At 41.1% G+C, this 14007-nt stretch overlaps 1 protein-coding gene across 2 annotated transcripts in view; it reads left to right on the forward strand.

Annotated features, from left to right (window-relative positions):
- The window catches only part of MARCHF1 (membrane associated ring-CH-type finger 1), an 816302-nt gene that overhangs the window by 692993 nt on the left and 109302 nt on the right, over positions 1-14007 (forward strand). Inside the window, exons 6-7 of one of the 2 annotated variants that reach the window (XM_043438370.1) lie at positions 7815-7894; positions 8193-8933. In XM_043438370.1, coding sequence (XP_043294305.1) covers positions 7815-7894; positions 8193-8933 — 821 coding nt within the window. Of the gene's footprint in view, positions 1-7685; positions 7895-8192; positions 8934-14007 lie in introns of those variants that run through there. The other variant, XM_043438371.1, reaches the window with a different exon arrangement.

Genomic DNA, 14007 nt, shown 5'->3' on the forward strand with positions numbered 1-14007 from the left:
TACAAGCAGAAATAGATGTTTCTCTGGAACTCTCTTGCTTGTTCGATGATCCAGCAGATGTTGGCAACTTGATCTCTGGTTCCTCTGCCTTTTCTAAAACCCGCTTCAACATTTGGAAGTTAATGGTTCACGTATTGCTGAAGCCTGGCTTGGAGAATTTTGAGCATTACTTTACTAGCGTGTGAGATGAGTGCATTTGTGTGGTAGTTTGAGCATTCTTTGGGATTGCCTTTCTTTGGGATTGGAATGAAAACTGACCTTTTCCAGTCCTGTGGCCACTGCTGAGTTTTCCAAATTTGCTGGCATATTGAGTGCAGAACTTTCACAGCATCATATTTCAGGATTTGAAATAGCTCAACTGGTATCCCATCACCTCCACTTTGTTGTTCGTAGTGATGCTTTCTAAGGCCCACTTGACTTCACATTCCAGGATGTCTGGCTCTAGGTGAGTGATCACACCATTGTGATTATCTGGGTCATGAAGATCTTTTTTGTACAGTTCTTCTGTGTCTTCCTGCCCCCTCTTCTTAATATCTTCTGCTTCTGTTAGGTCCATACAATTTCTGTCCTTTATCAAACCCATCTTTGCATGAAATGTTCCCTTGGTATCTCTAATTTTCTTGAAGAGATCTCTAGTCTTTCCCATTCTGTTGTTTTCCTCTATTTCTTTGCATTGATTGCTGAGGAAGGCTTTCTTATCTCTCCTGGCTATTCTTTGGAACTCTGCATTCAAATGGGAATATCTTTCCTTTTCCCCTTTCTTTTTGCTTCTCTTCTTTTCACAACTATTTGGCCTCCTCAGACAATCATTTGCCTTTTTGCATTTATTTTCCATGGGGATGGTCTTGATCCCTGTCTCCTGTACAATGTCACGAACCTCCATCCATAGTTCATCAAGCACTCTGTCTATCAGATCTCGTCCCTTAAATCTATTTCTCACTTCCACTGTATAGTCATAAGGGATTTGATTTAGGTCATACCTGAATGGTCTAGTGTTTTTCTCTACTTTCTTCAATTTAAGTCTGAATTTGGCAATAAGGAGTTCATGATGTGAGCCACAGTCAGCTCCAGGTCTTGTTTTTGCTGACTGTATAGAGCTTCTCCATCTTTGGCTGCAAAGAATATAATCAATCTGATTTCGGTGTTGACCATCTGGTGATGTCCATGTGTAGAGTTTTCTCTTGTGTTGTTTGAAGAAGGTGTTTGCTATGAACAATGTGTTCTCTTGGCAAAACTCTATTAGTCTTTGCCCTGCTTCATTCTGTACTCCAAGGCCAAATTTGCCTGTTACTCCGGGTGTTTCTTGACTTCCTACTTTTGCATTCCAGTCCTCTATAATGAAAAGGATACCTTTTTGGGGTGTAGACTATATTAAAATCACCTGTTCACTTACACATCTTTCCCACCAAATAAGAAGCCCTGTCAGAATACCATCTGTTTCTTAATCCCAGAACTCACCGTCATGTTTATTACTTGATAGATCTTTATTCATTTTTGCTGAGCAAATGAATCAAAAGTGACACAAGCTGATATTAATTTCATATCAATTAGCTGGTCAAATAGATTCCAGTCAATTTAGATGGTGTCTTTGTTGGGTTCAGGAAGTTTTGGGGGGAGGGGATTCTGGAAAGTACATAATGCATGAGAAAAGTAAGACAGAGAAAGGGGAAATGCCAATAAAGAGTGTGTTGATGAGCTTGGGACAAGTGAGTTTTCATCCAGCTTGGAACGTTTTGAGATAGCCTGGAAGTCACTTCAGCACTGCCCCTGGGAAGGTGGAAAAGTAGAGCATTTATGCATTGACTCCAATCTGAGAGCTGTCCTCCAGCATTTTAACTTATTCCACACTCCCAGGCTATGCCCGTGTGCCACCCAGCAAGTGCACGTGCTACCAGGGAAAATCCAGGGCACAGAGTGCAAGTGGGAAGCAGTCCACAGGCAAGTGAACTCAAGGTAGGGTAAGGGTCCTGGGAGTCATGGCAGCATCTGCTCCCACAGGAGACACTGGTCCACTGAACATATAAACTAAAACCAGATGTGAGCTATTCAAAGACTCCTGAGGGCCAACAAGAATGATTTTAGTGCTTTTCAAAATCCTTCAGCATTATAGACATGAATGCTATTTGAATCAGTATCATGGTGAAGCAAAACCTCTCCAAAGGAAAGCTGTATCTTTTTAATGTTCTGTGTTATTATTTGTTGATAAATCACTTTCACACTGCAGAATATGCATTTGCCCAGACCTGTGAGTTTATAAAATGTGTTTTTTCATGATGATGTCTATTTCAGGATCTTTGTCTGTGCAGTCTCATGGAATTGGCTTTAACGTACCATTAAGTAGCCATGGATACCCATTATGATGGTAATCATATTGTGATCCACATTTATAGTCACATTATCAATGATTGGGAGTCACTTTGGGGTTGTGTTGCTGTTTTTAAAAGAGAATGAGGAGCAAAGTTCACATATGTGGTCTTTATTCAGTGTCTGCTCTATGCAGAGATTCCTACTAAACTCATTTAGTGTATGTGGAATAAATCGTACACATTCAAACAAAATTTACTGCTTCAAGTACAGAAAAATGCTTATATTTTACAAAAACTGCTTATGCTTTCGATGGGTACAGATATGAAGTTGATCTAAATTAAAAACTTGAAATAAGTTAGTTTTGATACAAATATTGAAGGAGATCACTGAACATGGACTGGTGTCCAAAGATGACATTCAAAGACTTTAAAAATACACAGTGTCCATGAATTGACAGAAAAGACTCAGAAAATTAAAAGTCAAAAGTATGCAGATGCTACAAATGACAAATGTTAAAGAGGGTGTGGAGAAAACGGAGCCCTCATACACTGTTGGTGGGAATGTAAATTGGTGCAGCTACTATGGAAAAATGTATAGAAGTTCCCCCAAAAAAACTAAAAATAGAGTTGCCATATGATCCAGTAGCCCCACTTCTGGGCATGTATCCAGACAAAATGCTAATTCAAAAAGATACATGATGCTCTATTTTCAGAACTGAACTATTCACAATAGCCAAGACATGGAAACAACCAAAGTGTCCATTGACAGATAAATGGACAGAGAAGTATACACACTGGAATACTACTCAACCATAAAAAAGAATGAAATACATTGGTATTCACAATAGACTAGTACTCAGCCATAAAAAAGAATGAAATAATGCCATTTACAGCAACATGGATAGACGGAGAGATGATCATACTAAGTGAAGTAAATCTCTTTCTAGAAAGAGAAAAACAAATGCCATATGATATCACTTACATGTGAAACCTAAGATATGACACAAATGAACTTACCCATGAAACAGAAACCAGCTCACAGACATAGAGAACAAACCTGTGGTTGCCAAGAAGAGGAGGGGTGGAAGAGGGAAGGACCGAGAGCCTGGGATTAACAGATGCAAACTATTATTTATAGAATGGATAAACAACAAGGTCCTACCATATAGTAGGGAACTATATTCAACATCCTACAATAAACCATAAAGGAAAAGAATTTTATAGAATATGAATCACTTTGCTGTACAGCAGAAATTAACACATTATAAATCAACTATACTTCAATGTTTGTTTGTGTGGATCACACACAATGTTGGACTGTGTGAATCATAACAAACTGGAAAATTCATAAAGAGATGGGAACACCACACCATTTTATCTGCCTCCTGAGAAATCTGTGTGCAGGTCAAGAAGCAACAGTCAGAACCAGAAATGAAACAACAAACTGGTTCCAAATTGAGAAAAGAATACATCAAGACTGTATATTGTCACCCTGCTTATTTAACTTATATGCAAAGAACATCATGCAAAATGCTGGGCTGGATGAAGTACAAGCTGGAATCAAGATTGCCAAGAGAAATATCAATAGCCTCAAATATGCAGATCACACCACCCTTATGGCAGAAAGTGAAGAGGAACTAAAGAGCCTCTTGATGAAAGTGAAAGAGGAGAATGAAAAAGCTGACTTAAAATTCAAACAACTAAGATCATGGCATCCAGTTCCATCACTTCATGGCAAATAGGTAGGCAAACAACAGAAACAGCGACAGACGTTATCTTCTTGGGCTCCAAAATCACTGCAGATGGTAACTGCAGCCATGAAGCTAAAAGATGCTTGCTCCTTGGAAGAAAAGCTATGACTAACCTAGACAGCATGCTAAAAAGCAGAGACATTACCTTGATAACAAAGGTCTGTCTAGTGAAAGTCATGGTTTTTCCAGTAGTCATGTATGGATGTGAGAGTTGGACTATAAAGAAAGCTGAGTGCTGAAGAATTGATGCTTTTGAGCTGTGGTGTTGGAGAAGACTCTTGAGAGTCCCTTGGACTGCAAGGAGATCCAACCAGTCCATCCTAAAGGAGATCAGTCCTGAATATACACTGGAAAGACTGATGCTGAAGCTGAAGCTCCAATACTTCAGCCACCTAATGAAAAGAACTGACTCATTGGAAAAGACCCTGATGCTGGGAAAGATTGAAGGCAAGAGGAGAAGGCAACAACAGAGGATGAGATGGTTGGACGGCATCACCGACTCAATGTACAGGAGTCTGAGCAAGCTCTGGGAGTTGGTGATGGACATGGAAGCCTGATGTGCTGCAGTCCATGGGGTTGCAAAGAGTCGGACATGACTGAGTGACTGAACTGAACTAAACTGATACTTCAATGTGTGTATTAGTCGGTCAGTTGTGTCTGACTCTTTGCAACCCCATGGACTGTAAACTGCCACTTTCCTCTGTCCATGGAGTTCTCCAGGCAAGAATACTGGAGTGGATTGCCATTCCCTCCTCAGGGAATCTTCCTGATCCAGGGATCAAACCCAGGTCTCCTGCATTGCAGGCAGATTCTTTACCACTGAGTCACCAGGGAAGCCCCTATACTTCAATAAAGTAAACTTAATAAGAACAAAGTGTGCAGATAAGTCTATTGGAACATGTAGAGGGTTCCATACTCCCCTGTGGGGACGTGGCTTCTTCTGCCTCAGAATATTTTTAATATCTTCTTTAATAACTCCTACTTTCCTTTTTAGCTTAGTTGAGTATTACTCCTATGTTAGTTTCCTATGACTGCTAAAACAAATTACCACACAAATGTATCATCCTGTAGTTCTAGAGGTCAGAAGTCAAACATGGGTTTCACGGGGCTACACTGCAGATGTTAGCAGGACCTCATTCCTTCTGCAACCTGTAGAGGAGAGCTCATTTTCCAGTATTTTCCTGCTTCTAGAGGCTGCCTGCATTCCTCTGTTCAGGGTCTCCTCCGTCTATCTTCAGTGGCAGAAGTGGAGCATCTCCCCTTCTCTCTGACCTCTGTTCCCATCCTTTCATCTTCTCTCTCTGACTCTAATGCTACCACCTCCCTCTTAGAGGGATCCTCATGCTTATACCTGGCCCACCTGGATAATGCAGGACTCTCTCTCCATCTCAAGGTCCTTAACTTAATCACCTGTGTAAAGTCACTTTTGTTATGTAAGGAAACAGATTCACAAATTCCAGAAATTAAAATGTTGACATCTTGACTAGGAGTAAGGGGCAGTATTATTCAGCCTTCCACACCTCCTCTTGAAGTTCTTCTAACCTTTTAACTTAGAATTAGTTTCTTTTCCTCTGGATCCCACAATCAGGTATATTTATTGTTTTCTTTCTTTTTTCTTTAATCATTTTTTTAACTGAAGTATATTTGATGTACAATATTATATAAGTTACAGATGTACAGCATAGTGACTCACAATTTTTTAAAGTTACACTCCATTTATAGTTCTTATAAAATATTGGCTGTATTTCATGTGTTGTGCAGTATATTCTTGCAACTTACTTATTTTATACATAACAGCTTTTACTTGTTAATCCCCTACTCCTATTTCATCTCTCCCCTCTTCCCTTCCCCCATTGATAACCACTAGTTTGTTTCCTATGTCTGTGAGTCTGTTTATTTTTTGTTATATTCACTAGTTTGTTAGATTATACATTTCTAAGAAGTTGTCCATTTCTTAGTAGTCTCTAATGATCCTCTGTATTTCTGTGGTGTTGATCGTAGTTTTACTTTTCCCTCTCTGATTTTATTGATTTGTGCTCTCTCTCTTTTTTTCTTGATGATCCTGGCTAAAGGTTTATCAATTTTGAAAAGATTTCAAAGAACCAGCTCTTAGTTTAATCTTTTCTACTGTTTTTGTTTAATCTTTTCTATTGCTTTTTAAGCCTCTAGCTCCTTTATTTCTGCTCTGATCTTTATTATGTCTTTCCTCCTGCCAGCGTTGGGTTATGATTGTTCTTCCTCTTCTAGCTCCCTTAGGTGTAAAGTTAAGTTGCTTATTTGAGATTTTTTAATTGTTTCCCTGGGTAAGCTTGTATTGCAATAAACATTCCTCTTAGAAGTATCTTTGCTGAGTTGCATAGGTTGTTTCCATTTTCATTTGCCTCCAGATATTTTTTATATCTTTGATTTTTTTCAGTGACACATTGGTTGTTCAGTAGCATATTGTGCAGCTTTCACATGCTTATGCTTTTTTGCAGTTTTTTTCTTATAGTTGATTTATATGTATGTATCTTTAACATGGGGATTTTTAGAACTTTGAAATTTGGGGTTAATCTTACTATGTTTACTATTATTTTTCTTGCTGGCAATTTCATCTGTGCAGTCAGACTGGTTTAAATCTGGGCCTTGAACTCCCTGGGTTTCCTCTGTGTACAGGAGAGCATTGCCTTGAGAGTTGAGTATGAGAGCAGATCAAGGAGCAGAGTTTCTCACATGAAACTCTGCTCTACAATCTACCAGCAAGGAGCAGCACTGATTTCTCAGTCTCCTCATCTGTAACATGGAAAAAAGTACAGTATTTGCCACATGTGTTTCTTGTACTAATGAATGAACATAGGAAAATTACTTAGAACTGTGACTGGCATATAATATTCCCTCAAAACTATTAGTTATTATTATTTCCCGTTTGTGAGATTGTTATAAGGATTAAACAGATGGTGGATAAACCACAGTACCATGCCTGGCACATAGTAAATTCTTCACACAGTCTAGTTTTTTATTTATCATCATCACATGTACTAAATACAGTGGCTAGAAAATTCAAACTAGTGAAGAAAATGCTGTGTTTCAAACATAGGAGTCTCATGAAACAGACTGAAATTTATGCCAATCTGCATAATTTCAGGCTTTCTTATTCTCAGGTTTAGTCTGGTCACGAAGTTAAAAGTTATGAAGGTTAATAGTGTTGTGAAGGATAGATTTTTATTAGCCTCCATGATGAAATAATAATCATCTCTGCAGGCTTTTAAATATTGCAAAGTGTTTTTAAATATATCATCTCATGGGGCCTTAAAGTGACTTAATGATAATGTGACTTAACTCCAGGCAGTATCTGGCAATCTAATGGCTATTTGATTCTTGAAGCTTCCTGAATTAGTATCATCTTTGTCACATACTAGCCATTGTGTCCTTTATATCACAGGCTATGCAAGAGTTACATATTTGTTTCCAAGGCAAATTGAGCCATTCCACTCAAAAGTTTACAGTAAATAGAATAGAAACTTGTGGAATCATCTTCCTCTATCACAAATGAAGCAACAGCACAGTGGTACAGCGTCTCAGCTGTTCCAAGTTCCTCAAATCAGTTTTACTTTTGCAAAACCTGCCCTCCGACTTCCTATATCCTGTGAGCTGCCTTACGAACAACATGACCGGCAGCCACGTTTGTTGTAATTTTTTAAATATGTGGAAAAAAAGCAAGATATCGACCATGTACTACCTTAACCAAGATGCCAAATTGTCTAACTTGTTTCTCCAGGCCAGCAGTCCAACAACTGGGACAGCTCCCCGGAGCCAGTCAAGGTTGTCTGTCTGTCCATCCACTCAGGACATCTGCAGGTAAGTGTGCAGCAAACGAGCCCGTTTGGGGTTTTTAGACCAGTGTTTTGTACTCTTGTGTATGATGAGACTGTGTGACTCTCGCTGCTGTCTTATCTTGCCTGTGGATAATTTATATCAGCCTGATTTTTTTTTTCCTTTAGTGCATCCCCTTCATTTGACCTTTGCCAACTTTGGGTCCATGCTGTTGTTTTCATCTCTCTCTCTTTCTGTTTCCCATGGCTGTCCTCTCCTTTCCGATTCCCATGGCTTTGCTCCCCACCGCAATCCCTCATCCTTTGCCTGCCGCTTTGTCTAGATCTGCCATCTCACATGGCATGTCAGGAGCCTCCCTTGAGCCCTGCGCCCCTGTCACAGCGCTGAGCCCTGCTAGGCAGGAGCCCGGTAAGAACCCAGTAACACAGAAGCCTAGGAGGCGGAGGCGGGCCGCTCAGCGGGACGAGCATGCCCGGGAGAAGGGGAGAGGGAGAAGAAGCGACTTGCACCTCCACGTCCCCAGCCCCCGATGCAGTGAGACCGACACAGATTCCTCGGACTCATCTTCCACCCGTGAGAGTCACTGGATTCAGGCAAAGAGAAGAGCCCAAGTGAAGTTCCGCCTGTCGCGGAGAAGAAGGAGACATAACAAACCAAGCGGAAACCTGGGTGAGTCTTCTGCTCCTAGGGAAAGCAATCCAGTACACTTGGGATCCGAAGATAAAAAGCACGCGGAGCTGACCAGCTGTGAAAGCTGCTCTTTAAACCTGCTCGGAGCAGAAGGCACAACCTATGAAGGATGTGGTGTCTCCCTGTCGAGGTCCTCTGAGAGTAAAAGACCCTCAAGGAAGCAGCAGGAGAGCGGAGGCGGGGACCCCCGCGGGGATCCTCAGCTCTTACATCGCTGTGGGCAAAATGAAAGAACAATCAAGAGAAGATTTTCAGGGACAGATTCCAGCACTGAAATGCTGGCGGTCAAAGGTGGCAAGTCTGCTGGTGATGCGGGGTTCCAGGAGCCTCCTGCCACGGCCCGTGACGGGTCTGATCATTTACATGCATGCAGGTCAGTCTCTCCAGAGAAAGATTTGATGCCCCCCAAATATACCTCCTCCCGCTGTGAGTTACATGTGTGTGTGTCCCCTGCCCTCAAAACATAACATTTATCCATACTGTTATTTGCCGAGGGGATATAAGGTGATAAAATGAGCAAAGGGATGGGGAGAATGATGCACAAGTATCCGTGGGTTTGAAAGCTGTTCCAAAATTGTTAGCTTTCCCCTTCTCCCTTCTTTTAACTGAAAGATGATTTATCCTGGTCAAAGAATTGGCAAAATGAGTCCTGTCCCCTCTCTCAGTAAAGACAAGAATTGTGGAGGAAACATGAATGAGAGTGTGAGATCTTAGTGCAAATCTGGTGAACTTTTAGCACCCTGACAGAGGATATTCAAGGCTTGGGGGGATTAAGGTCAAATTTTTGTATCAGAAGAGTCTCCACTGCGGTTGCTGCCAATTTGTTCTCCAGTTGTCTGACTCAGCAGGTAATTCAAGAAAGGACACAGAAACGTCACAGACACACCAGCCGGGTTGCTGGGACCTTCTGAGAAGGAGACCACATTAACTTTGGTGATAACCATGTACTAAAAAGTTTCAACATGTAGATAATTCATATTAATATCTATGAGACTGCTTGCTTGCACTTTTTACCCAATTGGATAGAATTTTCAGAATAATTTAAAATTAAAAAAAAAAAGATGTGACTACCCAGGTTAGTTTGCACCAATGAGACAATTTGAAACAAAACAAATGTTTTGAATGTTCCTATTACCCAATCATTTAAGTTACGTGGGTTCTGTTTGGGAGCAAGTCAAGTGTTTTGTTTTTGTTTTTGTTTTTGTTTTCCGGTTTGGGGGCTTGCTTTTACAAAAGTCATACTTTATAAAATGTGTGTGTGTTTCCATGTGAATCACATGACCCAGAGAAAGCTTCCTATGTTCATTCAGGGCAGGACAAGAAGGAGAATTAATCTCTAGATGTAAATAATATTATAATAGCTTGTTTCTCTGAAAATTTTATGGGTCATTCAAAAAATGCTCATTTACTTATTCATTCAGGCATTTATTGGTTACAATGCGTCAGGCTTTTATGGCAGGCATTTGACATCTGAGAGCTTACTATCTGGTGGAGATGAGCACAAACTATTTCACAGTTAATTGCAGTTGTGATAAGTGATGTAGGAGTGTATAATGAGGAAAGTAGATCTGTGCTGGAGATCAGAGAAGGACTGTCTTAAGGAAGTGACGAACTGCCTGTGGCCCAGGCACGACGGGAACTAACCGAGGAAGGAACAGGGAAGGGTGTGCAGACAGCATGCCACTGGGGTCTGGGGAACCGAAAGCTGCTGCTGCTGCCGGGGTATGGGGCGGGGGGGCGCTGGTGGGGATGAGGTCAGAGGGGTGGGGAGGGCCGTGCAAAGCACGCTAAGGGTGTTAAACGAGAAGTGACACCGGTTTGACCCATATACTGAAGCAAGCAAGTTTCTCGTAATCTTTTGACTATGATTTAAGTGTGGCTTCGCTGCAATGTCTGGGGACGGAATAAAACACTATTTCTAGTCTAGACTAAGAACTCCTCATTAGCAAACATCTGTGGTCATTCCCCAAATCTACTTCCGATGTAATTTAAAGAAGCTAGCTGTAGACTTAATGGTAATTGGAGAAAAAAGGAATGCTTATAGAGTCGTAGTGGCTGGTTCTCCAAAGTTAAAAGCACTGCTCTGGAGAAAAAGAATATTTAACATAGACTCCTATTAATAAAGTGAGATCAATGGGCCTATAGTTATTTCTGGCTGTGGGTTATTGTCAAAATACACCCATTAAGCAAATCCTATGGGCCGTATATTATACTGGGAGCTGAGCATACAACGTGACAGAAAGACTTGATTCTTCACTTAAGTGACCTATTAACTAATGACAGAAGTTGAATGTACACTTGAAAAGATGGGAGTTCAAGATGGTGAGTTTTAGAAGAGGAATACTGCAGGAATTTGAAAAAAGGGAAATTGCTGGGAGCTGTCACAGCCTGGGAACCCCTTAAGAGCTGGGGCTGGGACTGAGGAAAGGAGAAGCTAGCCTGGCAGAGAGGCCTGGTGGGCATCCAGGCCCTGGGGGCAGGGTGGGCAGGATCGCCTCAGGTAGGCGGGATCCCCCACCACCAGATCATCAGGAGCAACTCAATGCTTGGCATTGGTAAGGGCAGACCCTGCAGGAGTCAAGGATGATTCCAGATCTTGGGCCTTGGGAGGGAGTAAAAGCTGGTGTTACTGACAGAAACAGAAGGGTCAGAAGCCAGCTAAACTGGGAAAGACAATGGGTTCAATTACAGGCAGGCTGTTTGTGGTGGCTCTGGATCAGCTATTGAGCAGACAGCTTGAGTCACATCACCGAAATGTGGGAGGGCAGTCCAGGCTCAGTCTGAGTGTCCTGTCAAGCATTAGTAGACTATCTACAGACTAACATTAAATAGCTGCATATTTCCATTGGTCATTCACATGATGTCTGAGCACGGGACAGTCACACCAAGACATTAACAGTGAATGTCTTCTCAAGGGAAGAGAGGATCTGGGTACCATTCTCAGGGGGGTGACTGAGATACTTGGAAAGTGAATGACATCTCTAAAGGCTGCAGATGGACCAGCTTGAGCACCAGGGTCCCTTGTAGGACAGGAAGATGAACTTGCACTCCTACTGCTTCAGACATGAACAAGTAGGACCCATCTCAGCTAGAACCACAAAGCAGAAGCAGCTTCTAAGCCCCTTCTTCCTCGTTTCTTCCTGGTATTTAGTCCCACAAGGACACTCTACCCACTACTCACTCTACGCACCTGCATCAAAGCCTCATGCAGAGAAAGTGTCTCTATTAGTATCCTACAACTTAGAGGAAATTTAAATCATCATGGCATCATAGCCACACTTGTGGAGTGGGAAAGACTTTGCCTTTTTTATATAGAAAATTTACATTTAAAAATTATGTTAGCTTACGCTTGAAACTTTTCAATAGCCTCTTAGTTGCTGTCTGTGGTGAGTTCAAAATCTTTTTTTTCTTTTTTTCTTCCCATTTATTTTTATTAGTTGGAGGCTAATTACTTTACAATATTGTAGTGTTTTTTGTCATACATTGACATGAATCAGCTGTGGATTTACATATATTCCCCATCCCAATCCCCCCTCCCACCTCCGTCTCCACCTGATCCCTCTGGGTCTTCCCAGTGCACCAGGCCCGAGCACTTGTCTCATGCATCCCACCTGGGCTGGTGATCTGTTTCACCCTAGATAATATACATGTTTCAATGCTGTTCTCTCGAAACATCCCGCCCTTGCCTTCTCCCACAGAGTCCAAAATTCTGTTCTGTACATCTGTGTCTCTTTTTTCTGTTTTGCATATAGGGTTATCGTTACCATCTTTCTAAATCCCATATATATGTGTTAGTATACTGTATTGAATAGAATTTACAAGGGTCTGAAAGATCTGCCAGGCCAGCCTCCTCTGCTTCAACAGCACTGTTAACAATGACCTACTCGTGCTGGTCTGTCTTCAGGTCTCTGAAAGAGCCAGGCTCTCACCTCTCAGGAATGCCTTCATCTTATCTGATCTTCACTTCACCAGATTAATTCTAATCATTTTTTCTTAATTTAGATGTCATTCCTTTGGGGACAACTTTGTGATTCCCCAACCAACACTCAGGTCCCCTTCACTTCCATATCATCTTTTAAAACTTTTATTGCAATATTGTTCATTTATTATATTGTATTAGTTTCAGGTATACAGAATAGTAATTCAGTCAACACAGCCTATATTTTAAAATTTATCTATGTTTTATTGGAGGATAATTGCTTTATATAATTTTGTTGTATTCTGTCAAACCTCAATATGAATCAGCCACAGGTATACATATATCCCCTCCCTTTTGAAATTCCCTCCCATCTCCCTCCCCACCCCACCCCTCTAGCGTGATACAGAGTCCCTGTTTGAGTCTCTTTAGCCATATAGCAAATTCCTGTTGGCTATCTATTTCACATATGGTAATGTAAGTTTCCATGTTACTCTTTCCATGTTACTCTCACCCTCTCCTCCCCTCTCCCCATGTCTGCAAGTCTATTCTCTATGTCTGTTTCTCTGTTGGTACCTTGTAAGTAAATTCTTTAATACCATTTTTATAGATTCTGTATATATGCATTAGAATACAATATTTATCTTTCTCTTTCTGACTTACTTCACTCTGTATAATAGGTTCTAGGTTCATCCACCTCATTAGAACTGACTCAAAGGTGTTTCTTTTTATCGCTGAGCAATATTCCATTGTGTATATGTACCACAACTTCTTTATCCATTCATCTGTTGTTGGACATCTAGGTTGCTTCCATGTTCTAGCTATTGTAAATAGTGCTGCAGTGAACAGTGGGATACATGTGCCTCTTTCCATTTTGGTTTCCTCAGGGTATATGCCTAGGAGTGGGATTGATGGGTCATTTGATGGTTTTATTCCTAGTTTTTTAAGAAATCTCCATACTGTCTTCCATAGTGGCTATATCAATTTACATTCCCATCAACACTGCAAAGGAGAAGGAAATGGCAACACACTCCAGTGTTCTTGCCTGGAGAACCCCAGGGACGGTGGAGCCTGGTGGGCTGCCGTCTATGGGGTCGCACAGAGTCGGACACAACTGAAGCGACTTAGCAACAGCAGCAGCAACATTGCAAGAGTGTTCCCTTTTCTCCACACCCTTTCCAGCATTTATTGTTTGTAGACTTTTGATGGTGACTATTCTGACTGGTGTGAGGTGATATCTCATTGTAGTTTTGATTTTCATTTCTCTAATAATAAGCAGTGTTGAGCATTTTTCATGTGTTTGTTAGCCATCTGTATGTCTTCTTTGGAGAAATGTCTGTTTAGGTCTTCTTCCAACTTTTTGATTGGGTTGTTTTTCTGGTATTGAGTTGTATGATCTGCTTCTATATTTTGGAAATTAACCCTTTGTCAGTTGTTTCATTTGCTATTATTTTTTCGCATTCTGAGGGTTGTCTTTTCACCTTGCTTATAGTTTCCTTTGCTGTGCAAAAGATTTAAAGTTTAATCAGGT

This window comes from Cervus canadensis, chromosome 19 (genome assembly GCF_019320065.1).
Source record: "Cervus canadensis isolate Bull #8, Minnesota chromosome 19, ASM1932006v1, whole genome shotgun sequence".
Lineage (NCBI taxonomy): Eukaryota > Metazoa > Chordata > Mammalia > Artiodactyla > Cervidae > Cervus > Cervus canadensis.